The sequence below is a fragment of the Typopeltis vanoorti genome, chromosome 1 (genome assembly GCF_054136105.1).
Source record: "Typopeltis vanoorti isolate ZY-2024b chromosome 1, IOZ_Tvanoo_1.0, whole genome shotgun sequence".
NCBI classification, from domain to species: Eukaryota; Metazoa; Arthropoda; class Arachnida; order Uropygi; family Thelyphonidae; genus Typopeltis; species Typopeltis vanoorti.
The window spans coordinates 63,989,484-64,009,862 of record NC_143549.1 but is presented as its reverse complement, the minus strand read 5'-3'; the positions used below and the strand labels follow the sequence as shown (position 1 = coordinate 64,009,862).

General features: G+C 34.7%; 1 protein-coding gene and 1 pseudogene across 1 annotated transcript in view; both read right to left on the bottom strand.

The window, feature by feature from the left end:
* The window catches only part of LOC150110043 (acetoacetyl-CoA synthetase-like), a 72,107-nt gene that overhangs the window by 42,526 nt on the left and 9,202 nt on the right, over positions 1 to 20,379 (bottom strand). Inside the window, exons 2-7 of the mRNA XM_090403150.1 lie at positions 16,792 to 16,895; positions 15,689 to 15,806; positions 15,451 to 15,564; positions 11,896 to 12,018; positions 5,587 to 5,668; positions 968 to 1,121 (exon numbers count right to left, since the gene is read on the bottom strand). Coding sequence (XP_090259276.1) covers positions 968 to 1,121; positions 5,587 to 5,668; positions 11,896 to 12,018; positions 15,451 to 15,564; positions 15,689 to 15,806; positions 16,792 to 16,895 — 695 coding nt within the window. The remainder of the gene's footprint in view (positions 1 to 967; positions 1,122 to 5,586; positions 5,669 to 11,895; positions 12,019 to 15,450; positions 15,565 to 15,688; positions 15,807 to 16,791; positions 16,896 to 20,379) is intronic.
* On the bottom strand, positions 7,261 to 7,379 carry LOC150110044 (5S ribosomal RNA; annotated as a pseudogene).

Here is a 20,379-nt window from a genome sequence, read left to right as displayed (position 1 = left end):
GGAATGCCAAAAGCTAATTTTTGGCGTTTTCCCTTGCTCCACTGTCGTAAATTTTCTACACATGACTTACACACTTTATTTGGAGCCCATGAGTTGTCCTGATCTGCAATTTTTACGTCAAAGTATGCAAAGTACACTTTCTTAACGAAATCAGTGATATTTGTCCTTTGACTGGGAACAGTAAAGCTGCCACAAATGCAGCAGAAGGAATCTACACCATTGACACAATTTCGAGTAGTAGACATGATGTATTTTCTTCACTGCCGACTAACATGCAATTAACAAGACAAAAAAAAAAACAGAGACTTTATTGAAACGTTATAAGTGCTCATCATACTTTCACGATCGATTAACGATTGACTGATTTCGATCGTTCTTTGTCCGCTATGACGCATATAGCATTCATTTGTTTTAGGCAGTTGTCATCGCCTACTTTTCATCACCTAAATGTATTAGGTCGGTTATCGGCCTCTCTCGCATTCAAAGCGCCAGTACGTGCCGTGGCAGGTTCTTACGCATTTATTCGTTTACTAACAAGCGAGAGCGGTGAGCGCTCCGATTCTGATCTGCGCACCGCTTTGAATAATAGGCTATATCTTCGGGAATTTTTCGAAATTCTTGATAAAAAGTTAGGAACAGATTTTTAAAAGTACATACTTTTAGAAAATAATATTAAAAATCGATTTTTTTGATCCTATAAATAGTACTGCCTCTTAAAAACTATCAAAAACTTACAAATTAGCAAAAAGAAAATGCCACAGAGGAAAAACCTGACGTGATAGAGAAAAATGGGTTTGATATTTGAAATCAACGCAACCAAATTAGTAAAAAAACAAGTGTCAGATCATAATCAGCAGAAAAAAAAATTTTTTTTTTGTTGGCCAGTGTAATTAAACTGCATAATATTAATAAAATAGTAAACAGAACAGGAATAAAAACTCAACTCGATAACAGTTGATATACTTACTCCAGACGAATGAACTATAGCTTTGGGTTCACCTGTTGTGCCTGAAGTGAAAAATATGAATGCGGGATGATTGAATGGTAACTGAGAGAACTCTAGACGGGGGACACTGCCATTTGGCTCCTTTCCTCCATCCAGAAACTCCGATAAAAAGCAGCTAAAGTTGAAGAAGGAAAAGTATGAACATTACTGAGGAACCAAGAATGCTCTAAAATTCTTAAAAAGAAAACGAAATCAGTTCATATTTTGATTACGTAGGTGTTTGTGTAGCCTCCCATAACCCTAGGGCTCCAGAAGAAACACCAGTGTAAGTCTGATTCTAACCACCGACGAAAGTAACTTTTTGAACGTTTTCTAGGCTTTTTTGACACACACAAATGAGTTTTTCTCCCATTAAATGAAGTAAATTGGCAGTAGAATTCGGACTGTTTCAAACAATAGCATCTTAGATAATATCGGTCTCAGAAATTTAATCATCTGCAATCTCACATTTCCTTATAGGAAAGTCTTGATTATGTTTTTTTTTAGAAAAGAACAAAGCATTTATTTTTGACTGCAAGAAAACTGGCGTTTGGACTCGAAAATGTAGACTTCCTGAATTCATGGGAGGAATAATTAGATATTATGAAACGGAAGCAACATTCAGCTTGGAATTCCTTTGAGAATTCGCTTTTCATAGCGCAATTTGAAGAACCACGATACGTTGTGCCATTCGATTGGGATAGGGTCTAACTTCGATTCTTGTCGTGACGGAAGGAATCTTTATATGTTTTTTTTTCCCACTCAATTGAAGGTGAAGTTGCCGATCTCATACGGGGGTAACGTGTTTTTTTTCTCTCGGAAACTCGGATTTTTCATCCCGCATACAGAAAAATCGGCCTTCAGAACACGCGTAATTTAGAGACAAAAATACTACTCGTGGTAGTGGTGATGAGCAGTAGATGACATTGGTTTACATTATGATAAAATAATAAAATGATGATGGTCGTAGCAGTTGGTGTAGTTGGCGAATTAAGTGGTGGTGATGGAGATTTGTAGTGGTGGTGCCCTCTCTCGATGAGTCTTTAAACTCCTTGGAGGTGTCACGAAATAATAATAATAATAATAATAATAATAATAATAATAATTTTTTCCCCTGAAAATCCTAATGAAAAACAAAATACCTAAAATTCAAAATGACGAGAATTCCGAGGTTAAAGATAGAAACTTGAATTCAGAATTATTCATTTGTTCGGTCTGAAACTTGACACATACAGCATATTTATATGCTGTGGCTTAGATAATTTGGAAACTCTGCTCTAGAAACCAGGCGTGGAACTTGTTTCAAGCTAACTCAGGCTTCATATTGGTTTTGCATTGGGCAGTGAAGCTAGTCGGCCAACCATGCGCAATCATTCCGTTATTAATGACTAGAATTTAATACAATGAAGAAAATCCTTCACAATGACAGTGATAAATCCGAAGCTCTTCCATTTTGTGGATGTCATTTTAGCATTCAGATTTTTATCTTCTACCATAGATATAAGATAATGTTTAGTTAATACTTTGTTCATACCTTTTTTTCTATTCGTAATATAGTGTGTTAAAAATTCCAAGAAGAGTGAATTGTTATTGCAATGACAAACAAAAGGAGAGTAAAAAAAAAAAATTAACAACAACAACGGCAGTCGAATTCATTTGGCATTTCTTTGAGACTGTGTGAAAGTTGTCTCAAAGACAACTCTGTGATCAGGCATAAGAGTTCAAGTGCCTCCCATCCATTGTTGTAAATCTATAGGATATCAGCACTGTGAAAAGGTTAAAGAAGTTTGTAAATTATTTTATCATTTATTTATTTTTACCTGGTGCGGAAACCACGATATAGACACTAACACTGAAACTTTTTAATGAAATTCGTCTCTCATGTAAATTAACTCAGTAACATTAACTAACTAACATTCATATACATTGATGGATTCGGACCCCAGTCTATTGGTTGTAGAGTTGGTACGTTAACCACTCGATCAATTAGGTCAGCACCCTGATGATGAAGTTCTTTATAGCTTCTGAGAATATTGTTTTTGTAGGCCTAGGAGGAATGATTTGCGAAACATATCCACGGCGATTAAAGAAGTTAAAAGTTACGAATCTTACTGGTTAATTTTTATCAATGTTTTTCAATATCACTTAGTGGAACAATCAAATGTTCTTGTTCTATTCGTGACTGAACAGATGATCTTATGTAGATATTGGAACCTAGAAAATGAAAAACGTATTATAATATTTAAATGCTAATGGAAATTAACTTCCTAATTTAAAACTAAAATCTGTGCTGGAAAGTAAATCCTGCTTTGAATCATTAGGCATCATTTAAATAAACTTTCATTTAGAGGAATTCATTTAAAAATTTCATTAGCAGCCTTAGTAACTTACTCTGAACAATATAAAATCTCGTGTTTATCTCTTTCATGCCAATTTACCATTATTTTAATGAAAATCATAATATCATAATTTATAACTCAGCAAGAAAAGTATTTGATCGAAATGTCGACCTCATGTTGTTAATGAACTTTTGGTTTGCTAATTTGTTTAAAATTTATTCACTTTCAAACATCTATGTAAATTTTATTTTATTTTTTTTTTAAAAAAAGAGAGAGAGAGGGGGGGGGGAGAGTGAGAAAGAGATATTCTGAGTATGGGAGAGATCACTTAGTTCGATTGAAAATTACAGAAGTAAGAAATATGGAGATCATTAGGGTTAAATTTAGGCAATTGAGACATTATATACATATTTTTGATATTATAGATATATGAATGACGCACGTAGAATTTAATTCATTAGGTTTACTACACTTAACAGTATTTCAAGCTAATTAATAATCCCTCTTTTAGCTGCACATACCGCCCACTGAATTAAACACGTTTATGAAAATGTACGTAAACGTAGCTTACGCAAAATATATGCAAAATACTAGAACACGGGCGTCACCACGACTTCTAGGCAGCTATTGAAAAATGCTGCTACTGCTGCTCAGTAATCGTCAACAGTGTTGATCACAATGCGAAAAAAAAGGATCTTTTGGAGTTCGACAAAGGACTTATTCTGAGTGCGCGCCTGGCTGGAGCCACGAACCAGAAAATAGCAGAGTCTGATTTCTCAAATGGTGAGATATTCCATGTGTTTAATCAGTTCATAAGCATTTAATTAAGACAGTTCTCGACCCATATCTTACAGAACTATGAGAAGTGAATTGAAGAACATCGGCAATAGAAGTCTCATGCCTATATGGAATCCACTGATTTCTGCGAATAACCGGAAATTTCATCTACATTGTTGTCAGAAACATCATTACTTGACCCTCGAAGACCAGTAAAAAATCAGTGGTCAGACGAGTCATGGTACACGTTGTCCTGTACGACCGAAGGCAGAGAATTGGGTAGGAACACCATGAAACAAAGAATCCACTTTGCCTTGTAAACCCGACTCAAGGTTCTGGAGGTATTGTCATCGTATGCGGGAATGTTCTGTTGGTACAGAACAAGGTCCCTGTTATTGCTGAAAAATCGGTCGTCCCCTAAGGAATATTTGGACATTGTCGCCGATCAAGTCCATCCTGCAATGTTGGTTTTTTTTCCAGCAGGTGACGATTGATTCATGGACGACAATGCTACTGTCCATTGCAAGAATTGTTTCGCAGTGGTTCATTAAGCATGACAACGACCTTACCATCTTCCCTGGCCACCACAAAGCCTAGTCCGGATCACATTGAGATTGAATTGGGAATGTTAGGAAAACAGATCCGATAGGAAAGTCCTCTTAAAGAACTGCTTGGTGAACCCCTGGTATACTGAAAACGTAGATGCATTCCAACACGCTGTAGAAAGAATGCCAAACCGCATATTTGCTGTAATACGGCTAAAGGAGGTCGAACACGGTAGTAAATAAAAGTTTCTAATTACGTTGCAGTGTGTATACAACATAATGTAGTTTGCTGCATGTTTCTAGAGTGACTCAGAACTTTTGTGCAATCTCTTAAATTTAAATGAAAAGTAATTTAGCCACGTGATATCTGTTTACTAATTCGCATTTCAGCAACAGGTACTTTTTCGATTTCTTATGTTTTCTTGAAAATCAGTATTCTCATTCTTTCCTCTTTATTAAAGTAAACTCGTTTGATTAAAGATTCTTTTGTGTTGAATTTTCTGTTAACAGGTTGTTTTGCAGTAACGGGATTGAATAGCAGTGGAATCACTCCCTCGTGGGAATTAATATTCAGTTATAGTTCGAATACAGCACATCTAAAAGTAACGCTTACATTGAAATAAGAATTAACGATATTTTTCTTCACGTAAAGCGTAGTAAATGAGTGAATTTTATTGTTTGAATGTGTAGGGAATACCAAGAATGTGAAAGAGTTTAAGATTCAGTATAATAGATATATTGCAACCTACAAATGGGATAAATGCAAGCAGAAATCTCCACAAATGTATCACAAAATTCCACATATTTCGTGTTAAATCCATGTACCTTTGTATATAATGTATGAGCCCCTTCCCCATTTCGATATACCTTTGACTGTAGGAGATTTGTTATAAAAATAATAATCAGAAACAATTGAAATTTAATTCAAGATCATAGTTACCTATTTGGAATATCCGTAATGTCTCCATGGTTCGAATTTTTAAAGTATGGGACCATGACTACCTTTTTCAAACTTGATAAACCTGAAATAAAACACATTTGCAAAATTATTACGCATACAATTTACCTAATGTAATTATCTTGTTGACCTGCTCAGTTAATATTTTATACAAATTCAACGAAATTTGAAATTTATTACACCTCTGCAAATTGAATCGTCAAATAATAATAATAATAATCAGTTTTTCCGATTTAGAACTACTTACTTGACAGAGTGTACCTGCCAGGATAAAGGAAGGTCCAGTACATAAAAGGGAGAAAAACATGAGATGAAATATAATGAAAGTAAAATTGGAATTCTCTGGAGATTCACGGTTGTCCAATGAAAGAATTATACTGTTTTTTAAAGAGCTTTTTTTACACCCAAAGTTAGTCGATCTTTGGCAGAGGCAATTGAGTTTTTCTCCCGAAAACTCGCGTTTTTCGTTTAAATATTCAAGACCATCACCGTAGAATCCACCCCATGATAGTCCTCATACTAGTTATTTGTTATCTCTACAGTGGAGACTGAGTTCCCTATGGAAAATTTAAGACGTTAATGGCCATTTTAGTAGTTTTTGTTTTAATTCTAAATAACATTATATCCTTAAAGATGGCCCTGTAACAGTGTAAATTGCAGTTTTCGTCGCACGTCCTCTCCTCAATAAAACTATGGTATTTTTTGATTATTGCTGGTGAAATTAGATCCAAGAGAAATTAAAGAAAAATAGTTATAAAGACAGTTCGCGATTAGATTATAATACATCATATTCAACAATATGATATATCAATACGCTATCAATAATTGATTTCTGAAATATTATGCAAGTGTATAATTAATTTTTACAAACACTTCTTTTTTTAGAAAACAAACAAACAATAATACTGTTTATATTTAACTATTAGACGCAAGCACCTAAAGAGAGACGAAAAGCTGAGTCGTAATCCGAAGGGTGCTTGTGAGTCACTTCAGTTATTGAAAATTATTTTAATCTTTAACCCATTTTACATTCTAACATCCATAAATGTTTTGAGGTGTCACAGTGGTTTCACAATAAAGGAGTGTATTCTGACTTGATTTTGATGACAATGCATCCAGAGACGTATAGGAGATATTCTATAAGATTAATTGGTTTATTTAAATTTTAATTTAGGTAATTTAAATGTTAATAGACATTAGGAAAAGTGATGAAAAAAAAAATCAGCTAACGCCTTTTTATTCCCGTATACAGGGAGTAGGCGAGGCCATTTAGCCCTATCTAACTTTTGGAGACTGAGTGGGCAGTTCAATCTCCACTGGTACCAATAAGAGACAGATGGCCCAAGGCTATCACTAATTAAGCGGTACGCAGTGAAGAGAGACGGCTCAAATGTGCCGCCATCTCGTGGTCCCTAACCCTAACACAATATATTTAATGTCTGAAATAATGTGGGTTCTACGGTCGATTTTCTTGAGTTTACAGGACGAAAAACCAGAGTTTCCGGGAGGAAAAACTTGCTTGCCCGTGCCAGAGATCGACTAACTCGGGAACCGGTCGAAAAATTTCCTCTAGTCGCCGACTAGACTCGAAACCAAGTCTTCCTTCGTGCGGCCAAGCGCCACATCCACTGAGCTACACAGGCTCAAAATGTAAATTGCCAACAGCACTCGATATTCCCAGGTGGGCACCCTCCCAAGTACTAACCGAGCTCAACGCTGCTTAACTTCAGTGATCGGACGAGAACCGGTGTACTCAACGTCATATGGCCAACGGCCATATGACGTTGAGTACACCGGTTGAGTACACGGAAAAGCGATGAACGTATACAAAAATGTTATATAGTATTTTACCACCTACAACAACTTTACATATAATTGACAACTGAGTGGCAGCTGGCGCTTGGACCTACCTTTGATAAAAATGCTTAATCTTGGCAACAGGTCTTTGTATTTTCCTCCATGTACCGAACAGCCGACGGCGAATATGATGGCGGGATTGATTATTCGAAATCTTTGTTGTAGTGCCTGGAAAATATGGATAATTCTTGTAACTTCAAATATTGTTCCCTCTCACACTCTATTCTTTACCAGTGAAGCGACAGTTAATATAATGACTTCACTGCAAGTTTTCTGCATCTAAATTTTCCCCTATTACACTACATGACAGAATTTTAGAAAATTCGGTGACATTTATACAAAAGATTATCGATCAAATTCATTTCAAAGAACATATACAGTAAACAGTGAGATAAGAGTATCTCACTGTTTACTGTATGAAACTGTTTTAATTATATAATATGTTCGCCTGTTTTATTGTATGTATATATATATATATATATATATATATATTTTTTTTTTTTTTTTTTTTTTTTTCCAGCCTGTAACTTTTCGCCACTGCTGGAGTAAAGGCTGCCCCATCCCTTCCCCATTGTGAAAGGGTTGTGTGTACTTCTCCCATGGTGACCCACTCCATCGTGACAGAGTATTCATTTGTATAATTAAACGTATGAAGGTGAAAGCACAAACATACATGCCTAGGCGGGATTCGAAACGCCTAGGAATAGATAGATGTGTGTGTGTGTGTGTATATATATATATATATATACACACACACACACATCCATAATTAAAAGAAACACACAGTATTAACCACAGTGAAAATTATTTAATTGTAAATATTTCATCCTCAGTATCTTAGGACATCATCATCAGTACAGTAGTTTAAACAATAATAGGAATAACATACAGTTAGGGCACATGATTACAATAGAATCTCAATAAACGTGCGTAACGTGCTACAGAAGTAAAAAAAAACCTAATAATAATTATTTAACACAATTTTGTATGACAATTTCCCATACTTTAGGAATAGTAAGAACGTCGTTGCGGTTTAAGTTTGGTCTGTGTAGTGTAGGGCTTCAGAACTTTCTTTGTATAAACGTTCATGTTTATATAAAGATCTATGTAAAAGTTTAGACTTTTCCCAATGATCCTATGGTTTGGATTTTCAATTCCGTGTTGAGAGAAACCAGATTTCTGCGGTTTAAAAAGACGAATGTGGTCTTGATGTTCTGAGATGCGTTTCTGAACATCAAAGGCATCTCTGAACATCTTTCTAAAATTATGACGAAATACAATTTTGCCACTACTTTCAAACCCATCAACCAAATTTACAACTTGTTACCTTCTCCGAAGGACAAACTCTCGCCACTGATATTGCCTGGCGTTTATGAGATTCCATGCTCATGCAAATTGTCTTACTTCGGACAGACAGGTAAGTCTGTTCAGAAACGCATTGAAGTTGTGAGTGTGACTGAGAAATGTTACAAGGCTCAGATTTTATCGGAGATGTACAAGGATTAAAGGAATAGGTTGTACCTTTTATTTTTACATCCTGTTCTAGTTCAAGTTTAGCAAGTTAACAAAATTTTCGAAGCTAACAGTGCGGATAAGAAGGATTATTTGAAGACGTTTCTCGTTTGATTCGCTCTATTGCTATTATGTTAGTGCTGCCATCATCCACAGTAGACCCAGTAGAGTGCTATTTGGATCCCAAACCAAATCTCGGTTACAGATTTGAAAGACAAATTTCAGAGTTGATGATAGAAAAGAAAATAACGCAAAATAATTAGCAAAATCTTGGAAATAGTGCAAAACAGTTTCTTCTTGGCCTCTTCAAACAGCCCAAGAAAAGGTTGCCTGAAAAGTTGAATATTTTAAGAATGATATATTATTTTTCTGTTGACAGTACCCTAAAACATATAAAAGAACCTGTTACTCCCATCTTAGAAACAATGCTGAAAACAGAAAAAGATACTGAAATAAATGGACAAATATAGAAAACACTGAGCTATTCTGGGCTGTAGTACGAGAATACAAAGATGCATCTGGAATGAATCCATTTAGAGAAATTGCTCAGCATTTAGCAGCCTTAATAAATAAATTTATTAATGGTGCTAAATTCTAATGCGGAAATTGAACAAATTTTTAGTTGCATGGATGTAGTTAAAATTTTGTAAAAACAGCACTTGTTACGCCTCAGGCGTAACAACAAGTGCTGCACAGACTATCATTTACCAGCGCCTACACTAAGTAATATTGGAATGATGGCCAAATATAATAAAGTTGGAATCTAAGTGAAAACGTGGTTTAATTAAGCGCAGAAGACCACTTTACAAATCTCCACCATTTAATCATTGAACCCACCAACTACACAGAACCGCTACTACCATCATCATCATGAACACAAAACGTCATTTATTACCCACAACCTACCACTATTTGTTTTGCCTACCAGTACTTATTTTCCTTTTTTTATTTTGTAAATTGCATGTATTATAAAGGCAAATCGGCCTTTAGACAGCGGGATTAAAAAACCGTGTTTCTCGCTTTTATTAAAAACCCTTCCACCTCCGTGTGAGAGGCTAACTTACTTTCAATTGAAAAAACAACACATAAAGATTTCTCTCTCTCTTGGCACGACAAGAGTCGAACCGAGGCTTTTTTCAACCGAAGGACGCAACTTACCGTCGTTCTTCCAACCAATTGCCGCACAGAAGCGCTTATTATTTGATAAAAAAAAAAAGAGATTTTACAACCTAAGCCATTAAGAAACGCAACTCTCGTAGTATGGATGCGATGTGAATTGAATTTTGTACCAAACTAAGTTTAGTAAATTTACATAAATGTTATATACGTAATTAATTAATTAATATATATTTAAAACTAATATGGATATTACAATTAATACTTTACTCTAAATCAACGGCAGCTGATTTTTACCGCCTGGGGTATCTGTCAACACATCCAAGAACGTGACAAATAAGAAGGGACTGAAAATTTATTCCCGATGAACCCCTCCCCCACACACACCCATTTGTACTGCGAATACCTCAGTGGTTCCTACTCCACACCTCACTGTTGATTTTCTACCGTCATGTATGTCTTGTACACGATGTGCATACTTTTCTGGAATCATTTTCTTCCTCATACTTCTCCACATCTCTTTTTTCGGGATGCTATCAAAGGCTTTTTCCAAATCAATGAAGACAAGAAAAAGTTCTGTGTTACTCTATCAGTACCCTTCTGAGAGATGTCTTAGATCGAAGATTGCATTTGTTGTGATCCGGCCGGGTATAAACTCTCTCTCTCTCTCTCTCTGTCTCCATTCCTGGGGTATTTTCTCAGGTGTTCAATGATTCTGTAAAAGACATCTATAAATAGAGAGGAGTTCAATTCTCCTAGACATTTTCATACTTTTACGGGAATTTTATCAGGCCCAATAGGTGATTTCATCGCCTGGAGTAACACACACGTTACTATAAAACGGATGGCAAAGGGGGCTTTAGAACTAATTGGAGTACGTTGATCCGCACCAGCCCCCCCCCCCTTTGAGTGAGAATGATGCTGAAGAAAAGAGCATGTGTGGTAAACTTAGTATTTTAACAACTTCGTTCCTATTTGAACATGTTTTGCGAATGCAATTCTTTGTATATACTTAATATATTCGTAAAATACTGCAAGAAAATTGAAAGGTAAGTCATATAGATTTTTTTATTGACTTAGGGAGGATATATATTATCAAATCGATCGCTTCTCGAGGAAAATTTGAATCTTCGCTTGCAATGTTATTTAAGCAAATCTATAGATAAGATGTCATTAGTTCCGCCGATATAATGTAACACATTTTAACGAAAGGTAATTTTCAATCACCTTTTAATGCATTAAAACAGCAAATGTGAATAGATATGAAGAAAGATAAAATTCAAGAAACGCGTCTATTTCAACTCGTTCCCGCTATCGAAAACAAAACTATATGTAATCTAGTTTTCGTTTAAACGGCTGAGAGATCTGTCGTATATTTCCGTGTTTTTGCAGCAACATTGCGGCTTGCTCATGTAGCATTCCCATGTAAGCTTTTCCTCCTCATCATCACAAGTTTGTCGGTCTAATGTTTCGGATGTATCATGGCAGTTTCATTTATTATCCTGATGTAAAAAAAAAAACTGTGTCATCAAGGACAATGTAGATAATACTGTGATTTGTTTTTGCAAAAGCCATGTCGACGATGTAATTTGATACTAGCAGGCTATGCGTGCTTCTCTAGTTTAATTGTAAAAACTTTTATAAATGAAAAAATCAATACTGTATCCAATTTTAATAATTTCAGACTTATCATAAATATCTAATATTTGTCAATATATCAGCATATTTTGAAATAGAACCCGAAAAAATTGTACTTAATATAAAAATCAACCAACGAGTCGATGGGCTGGTATTTTATTAACTCACACAACTCAAAGAAATTGCAACTTACAGTGACACCAAATTCTATTGACACTGCGCTCCATATGGCGCCGATGCTAACGGCTGCTAACATCGCATAAACCGCTTCCGGGATATTAGGAATGTATCCTATAAAAATATATCACAGGTTAATTCATTACGGAATTTTCAGAATATATCTGAACTAAATAGATAAACAAAGTAGGGTAATAAGCAAATGTTACTAGTCACAGGAAAAATTACCGTATCTGTCGAAGTATGGGACGATAATTTATTTTTATTTCTTTTTTTTCAAAAGATGGCTGAAACATGGGATCGTATTATACCCCAAGTATAAAACTGGCACTTTGAATTCGGTGATGGAAAATATTACCCAGAGATGGTCCAGCGGATAAAATGTGGGAGGCTGATAATGAAGAAGTTTAAGTAACGGTTTCAGAGCCAATGAAGGGTTTTAATTCACGGTATCTTAAGCAGCGAAAAGCATTTTATTAAAGTATACTATACTATACTATACTATACTATACTATACTATACTATACTATACTATACTATACTATACTAATACAATACATCGTAAACTGTTTTTATGGTAATTGGTAATCGGTTTTTGCTTTTATATTACGTTAATTAGCATGTTAATGCACTAACATATTATAGCACTGAACCAGTACTAATATTAGAATTAGTACTGGTTCAGTTAGCTATGAGAAATACAATGGATGCACCATTTGGTCCTTGCTAAAACTTTTGAAATCACGTTCATCTACATCATGTACATCGCAAAAGTCAATAGAATCACCTGAACGTTTGCTAAATATATAATTACAAAATCCAAACTGACTACTGTTAAAAGCACTTAACCATATTGCATGAACTGGAAATGACTTATTCTTTCTCCTCCTCATTTCTTTAAAATTTCTTTTAACTGATACATTTCTTTTAAATGTATCAGTCTGCACAAGAGACATTACAAAAACATTAACACAAAGTGCTGTCAATATGGTAAGTGGCTAAAGAGAAAGAAGGAATCTATTTAGGTTTACTTAAGATCTAGAAATTGCAGTGTTTAGGAAGAACAGTAAGAAGCAGAAGGATGTCAAAAGAACAGAGGAAGAAGAAATGAAGGAAGAACATGAGAAGTTGGTTTGGTTTGGATTTGGCTAAGGGTTTTGAAATAATGAGTTATTGAAAGCCATTGCATAGGTTTATGGATATTTGGATTATAAACTGTTAACTTGAGAAAAAACTGGTGAGTGATAGATATCAAGGTATTTGAGGATGATGCACACATAGACAAGTAATGGAATTGTCGGTATGTGAAAAATTACTTTCAGTTCAATATTAGTACATTTATGCAACGTTATACACTTTGGTGTGGAATACTATACGGGCGATATTATGCTAGAAAATCTGATCAGGCTAGGGATTCTGGAGTTTTAGTAGGTAGATAGGAAGTTGAAATTCAGCGGCCATATGGCAAAAATTGCAAATGCACCTCAGAGGAAATTTGCAATGCTGAAACACACACTGACATGTAAGAATAAGAAAGTAATTTTTACCTCTTTACATGGCTTTGATACAACGTCATCTGGACTACTGTTCTCAGAACTAGTCTTCTGGCTCTCTCAAGATGAAGGGGGTACAAAGGAGAGCGTCAAAGATGATATCAGATATCAGTCCCTGTGGAATGACGAGAGATTACGAATTTTTAAACTGTAGATGCTGAGATAAAGACCCAAAATATTCTGAAATAGTTATACAGGAAAGTAGTACTAGTATTAACCGAAAACTTATTTTATGGAGGGTGGGTGAGAGGATGAGAGAGAGAGAGCATCCATTAAAGTTGAGAATGAATGCAGTCAACAAAGGAATGGAAACTAGATTTTTATCTCATAGAGTGCGTGAATAAACTTATGAAATGGCACAACACAACGCGGTTGTCCTGGATGGCATAAAGTATGGTGATTTATCGTTAAACTCGAACAATAAATGTATAAATTAACATTAAAACCATGAAAAACTAACCGAAGTGTTTTTCCGTTGATCGCACATTTTTTGTTATATGTAGTGGCAGCAGTGAGTTTTTTTTTAGTTATAGTCAGAGTATCACATATCTCCGCTGTGAGCGTTTTCGGTACTTGAGCCAAAAATGGCTCTTTTAAATAATTCAAAGAGAGTCCCCGCGGTATTGCTCTTAGTTAAAAGAAACGAAGTAGACTGCCCAAGTACAGTCATAAACAAGAGTCAGATCACACTCGGTTCAAGAGGGCTGCTATAACTCAAAAATGTCCATAAGTCGAACAACAGCATTATGTTGAAGAAGAAAAAGAAAGGGATGTTACAACTGAGAGAAAAAATAACAACTAATGATATGAAAAATGGTTAACTGAAAGAGCTCGTGTGCTGTAATATTATCTGTTGTCAGCTCGTGTGCTGTAATATTATCTGTTGTCGGTCGGCGTAGTACTGTGTCATATCTGTATACATATATATTTTCCATTTGATGAAACTGGGTTGATGTTGATAGTAGAGATAGATTTTCAGTTGATGATAATGATGATAATGATAAAGGTTAAAATAAAAACAGGTGCAATTTTGATCATGACTTAAAAAATGAGAATCTTCATGTGTACATGTTTGTGATATTTCTAAGTTTATTTTATTTTATTTTATCTATTAAAATTATTTTCATTTATTTACAGAGGTAGAAGAAATGAAGGAAAAGCATGAGAAGTTGGTTTGGTTTGGACTTGGCTAAGGCTTTTGAAAAAACGAGTTTCAAAAGTCTCTTAACGAATAAAATTCGTTAAGAGACTGGTTCCTGGACTGGTTTTGATTTAATATATAAGTCAGTGACTTTCTGTCTGTGTTTTCCGTCGAACACATATGGAAAAAAAATACATGGAAAAAAAATTGCTAGAGTATACTAGTCTTGTTTTGTGAACATTTGAAAGATATGAATTGGAGTAGTGTTCTGTCATGTAAGAAGATATGGTTTCAAAACTGTATTCTTGAAAAGAGAAAACTAATGTTTTTCCTTTTCAGTCAAGCAGTTCATATCGTTGCTGTATGTTGAGAATTTCTGGAAAATATGACAGCAACCGATAACTCCGATAATTTACAAGAATCAAAATAACTGACGGAGTTTTGAACCCTTATCTTCGTTCATGACTAAACACTATCGTTTACGTATTTATTTGATTTCTTTGCTATTTTGTGCAATGTTTAGAGTAAAGGTGTTCTTTTTTTTTTAATTGTACTGTTCTACCTAATAAAGTGTGTATTTCCATATCAAAAATAACTACGGTAATCTGAACAAAACAAAAAATCAATAAAGCGGGTCAGAAAAAAGCCATTAGGAAAAAGAAAACCAGGACGTCCTCTTAAACGATTCAACGATGACTTCTAAGGCCGGAATAGGGCCATGCTAGGCCTAAATCCTTGATGCATGATGATGATGATGAATAAAGTGGGTTATCGATATTAAATGTAATTATCTAAAGCAGTAACAATGAGAAAGCTGGACATGAGTGGAATTCTTCTAGAACAAGGACTTACCAGCAACAACGTCTCCTTTCTGAATTCCAACTTTCTTCATCGCGGCTGCGAATACTGCAACATTTTCATGAACTTGGGCGTATGTAATCTTCTTAATCTCGTTTGTTGTTTCTCCTAAGAAGAAAACAAATCCGTCACCGCATTTAAACAGCATTCCATATTGAAAAACGTGCAATATATGATATTTCTAAGTTCATAATCGTATACACGATAGATTAACAAGGAAATTGTGTTTTACCTCCCACGTAATATGCAACTCGGTCGTCGTTGTATCGAAGTAGGTTTTCTGCAAAGTTCAAGCGAGCTCCTTGAAACCACTCTGGAATATCCTGAAATGCTGTTTCTTTGTCTACTACCTACACAATAAAGTATTAAGATACTTATTAGATTTGGTTCAGGTTATGTTTATTAATTTGAAAATAATCTCTTCTGCGTCTCCTTAAAAAAATGCAGTACTGGACAGAGAAATGAAAGCATCGATTTTTGAATGACTTGTGTAGATTATTCTGGCTTTGATATATCCTTCTCTCTGAAATTCTCTTCGGACTATGAATACAGAGTTTTGATAGGCTCACATTAAACCCTGTTGCTATTTTATTTACGTATTTTATTTATATATTTATTAGATTTCACCTGGTGGTCGAACTATTTCTTCTGAATGAATAAAATAATGAAAACATGAATGTCAAAAGTGGTTAAGAATATGGACCAAAGACTTATTCAGAGAAAGAAATTACTAAAACCACATTCAAAAGATGAAATACTTTACGCATTTAAAACTCAAGTTCTTGCTTAGTTCACAGTTTACGTTTGCAAAAGAGCCAACAAAATATTAGAAGTTACAAGAAAAAATTAACATTCTCAAAAATCCATTAAAATCAGATTGTGAATATTACAATATTGGTGAAAGTCTGTGGTAAGTTTCACCATTTATAATTACGAGAAAATATATATTAAAAAATAAAGAAAAATATTTAGTCATATTTGACCACATCTGTTGTAAATTTCTTAGAATTTTATATCGACTCCTCTCTCTCTCTCTCTCTCTCTCTCTCTCTCTCTGTCTCTGTCTGTCTGAGGATGCCCTTACATCCTCAAGATGCGAAGAAATATTGCATCCAATTAATCCTGTTTTTCCTGATGTTAATCTTTTATTCATATTCATATTTAGTGCATCTCTTTTTCGAAACATTTCCCTGTGATACGATATTTTGTCCAAATATAGTTACTTGTTTCCATTTGTCGGTGGTATTCTTGGAGATAGTAATTGTAAACATAGTCTTCTATATCACATACTGCCATGCATCATACATTCTGACGATAATGGCATAGAACACTTACCTTTTCGTACGGCTGAGTAAATATTACTCCTGTGAATTTCCAAACCGACTCCCAGAAATCAGAATAATTCTTGACTGACCACTCGTGGAGGCTCCAATAGTCATCTGAGGAATGGTTGTAACAGAATTTCAGTTAATCAGCGAATGAATAAAATAACATAATTATAAGCATTTATAATAATATATAATATACGAAAAAAGCACTTTATATGTATTAAAAGCATATTACCTAATTAGTTAATGAAGCGTTAATTATATCCTTCAGTTTTTATGCCTTTTAATGTTTTTAACTAGAACTCATAGCATCAATCTTAACAATTCTCAACCACACTCTTTTATCAATTAGGGGATATTAGCAGGAATATTTCAGCGGATTTATTTAGTTTTTTCTAATGTTGATTCTCATAAAAAAGACACAAATCTGCATTCTTTTGTCTTTTAAACATTACACATTTACTGTGTATCCATTCTAAGAGTAATAATTCAAATTTTGAACAGAAAACTCTAACAGTTATGGACTGATATTTGATAAGTATGATGTAGGTAGTTCGAAAGGGAAAGAATTATTATTATAGATTTTCTTCATTCTCTCTTAATATTCACGAATTTATCTGTTCCTATTTTAGATGTTAGCACTCGTTCATGTAATGGCATTCAGGAATTTCACTGAACTACCAATGGTTCTTTCTCTTTCAGCCACTATTTTTAAAACATTATTTATAACTAACAGAATTTTTGTTCTTTAGATTAGGTTTTGTTGAAGAATAATGAAATCATACAACATTGAAGCAAGAAAAACATGAACAATTAAAACTTAAGAGGGATCACCGCTCCGTTAAAATGTACGTCTTGATGGAATGCAAAAACAGAGCATAAGATTATAAAGGAGCCTTAGGGTAAATGACAGAAAGATGAAAGTTATTTAGGTTACTCGATTCAGTTTTTTTCTAAATGAGCGAGAGAGAGAGAGAGATTTTTGAAGTCATTCTGGAAAAGCTGACACTTTTTCAAAATTCTCTCTCTCTCTCTCTCTCTCTCTCTCTCTCTCTCTTTGTAGAAACGTAGAGAAATGAAAATAATATGTTTAAAAATAAATCGCGTGTACTCCGATTCACGGAAATTCATATCATCTGCATATTTTGTTCTCTGTTATAAATTCCATATATCGACAAGAGAACGATGCAGAAGAATTACGATTGTAACTATTCGTGTAATTGGTATGAATGCTTCTGCCCATTTCAATAAAGTAAATTGAAATGGGCAGAAGCATGAAAAACATCAAGTGCATCTTGATTGGAGGACGAATAGAACAAGTAAAATATTTCAGTATTTCGGTACAATTTTTAGTCAAGATAGCAAATTAATATGGAGATAAATTGAATAATAAACAGATCTTTTCCCTGCCATCCTGGCAGGGAAAAGATCTAAAGGAAGGAAGACCAATTAGATTGATACACTAAACGTGCCTTAGAAGAAGGAAATATAAGATCTGATGATGTCTGATTCTTGACAGATGGAGGAAAATTGCTGATCGGTACTTAGTAATGACGTAATTTATTTCATGTAGTACCATCATAATATCCTGTACATCTCTGGGGGTACATATCAGGAATTCGAGTATGGCTACTTGTTTAATTTTGAATAAAGAACAAGTATATTTTGATCTAAAAACGATCTTCTTTCAAATATTGTTGACATGATGGTTGACGCAAATGCATATGCACACTTATTTACGCCAAGGCTATGAAAACCGGTTAGTTAGTTATTTTTGATTTTTTTTATGGCTCAAAGACACCAGAGGTCATATTGCGCAAGACATAACTTACAGCAGAACATATGGTAAAGGGATAGTAGCACAATCATAAATAGCCATGTCTCTGGCTGGATTCGAACCTGCAGCCTCTTGGCAGGAGAGCGGATACGCTAACCAATCGGCCAAATAGGGCGGCTCCAAATTCGGTCTTCACCAAGTCAATCGCGGGCTTTGAACTTGAACGTGTAATTTTTAATCTGCTGTTCATCGGATTTTCTGCCGTCCTGATTTTATTCTTCTTTTGCGAATTTTACTTTGTTTTTCTGAAGCAAATATTTCTGTCTCATCTGATTAGCTTAAAATTGTGTTTTGTCCACGCATGATTTTCTGAATATGAGATATTTATTATTATTATTATTATTATTATTATTATTATTATTATTATTATTATTATTATTATAAGGCATGGTCGTATCGCTTGTCCCGTTTTTATAGTTTTAATGTGGTTCTAACTCCTGTTTTTAATTTAAAAGTGTCATAAAGAAACTCTACTTGTCACGCTGAAGACAGTGACATATAATTCATCGAAATCGGCCAAGTGGAATCTAAAATATGAGTGTGCTAAAAAAATTGAAGCGTACACCGCGGTTGCTAACGAGTAGAGAACAAAGGACGTCGCCATCTTTGCAGCTGTCCAGAGGAAGAAAGGAGAGTCATGAAGTGCAACAAGTGTCAGAAGAAATTGCCGTCCGACGGATGTTACATAACCTGCAGGAAATGCCATAGGAATCTTCACTTTACATGTTCCGGACTTTCTGAAACAACCTGGCAACGCAAATCCAATGCCAAACGAGAAGAATGGAAGTGCGTAAACTGGAGAGAGAACAAAGAAACGCCACCACCCACGACGCAAATGATTACGCCGGAGGCAGAATCGGACGATGAACTGAACAGACAACAAAACACCGGTGAGTCTTATAATTTGAGTTCCGTTAATTTATTACTAGAAAAAGGTTTAGAAAATATAAAAGCCAGCTTGGTAGATCTTGTCCAAGAACTATTTGATAAACAGAATAAAGAAATAACAAAAAAAAAAATTAGCAAATATGAAGAGTTTGTTAAATTTAATAATTCAAAAGTCGAAGAAGTCTTACAAACGGTAAAAGACATTAAAACCAGCATTAACGCATTAACTGAGAGGCAGCACAAATTGATAAAAGACACATCGGAACTCCATCAAGAATTTAATTCTCTGAAACAACAATACGAAGTTTTAAACCAACAACAACATAAAGATGACCTTGTCATAAACGATCTTCCAGAAACCGAATCCACAGAAAATCTCAGAGACGTAGTTCTAAAGTTAGGCCATGCAATTGACATCCCCTTACAGCATAATGATATTCAGACCATAAATCGGATTCCCAGGAAGAACAAAAAACAAGGCTTGCCACGACCGGCTCCGGTGATAATCCGTCTGACAAGCTAGGCTACAAGAGACAATCTCATAAAAGCCAGCAGTCTGAAAAAACCAGTTGTCAAGGATTTAAATGCATCGCAAGACAATACGCCAATCTTTCTCTCTCAGTATTTAACACCTTTCAATCAGAATCTTTTGAACCAAGAAAGAAAAGAAAAAACAGAAAAAAAGTATCAATTTTTATGGATCAAAGACGGCAAAATATTCTTGAGAAAGTCACAGACTTCAAAGTCTATACAAATAAAAAGCTCGGAAGATATAGATAGGTTGCCAGAGTGAAACAAAAGACTCCAACTTAGTTCAATAAGAAGATCACAACACAACAAAAACGAATGTGAACCATCAGATAGATGTAA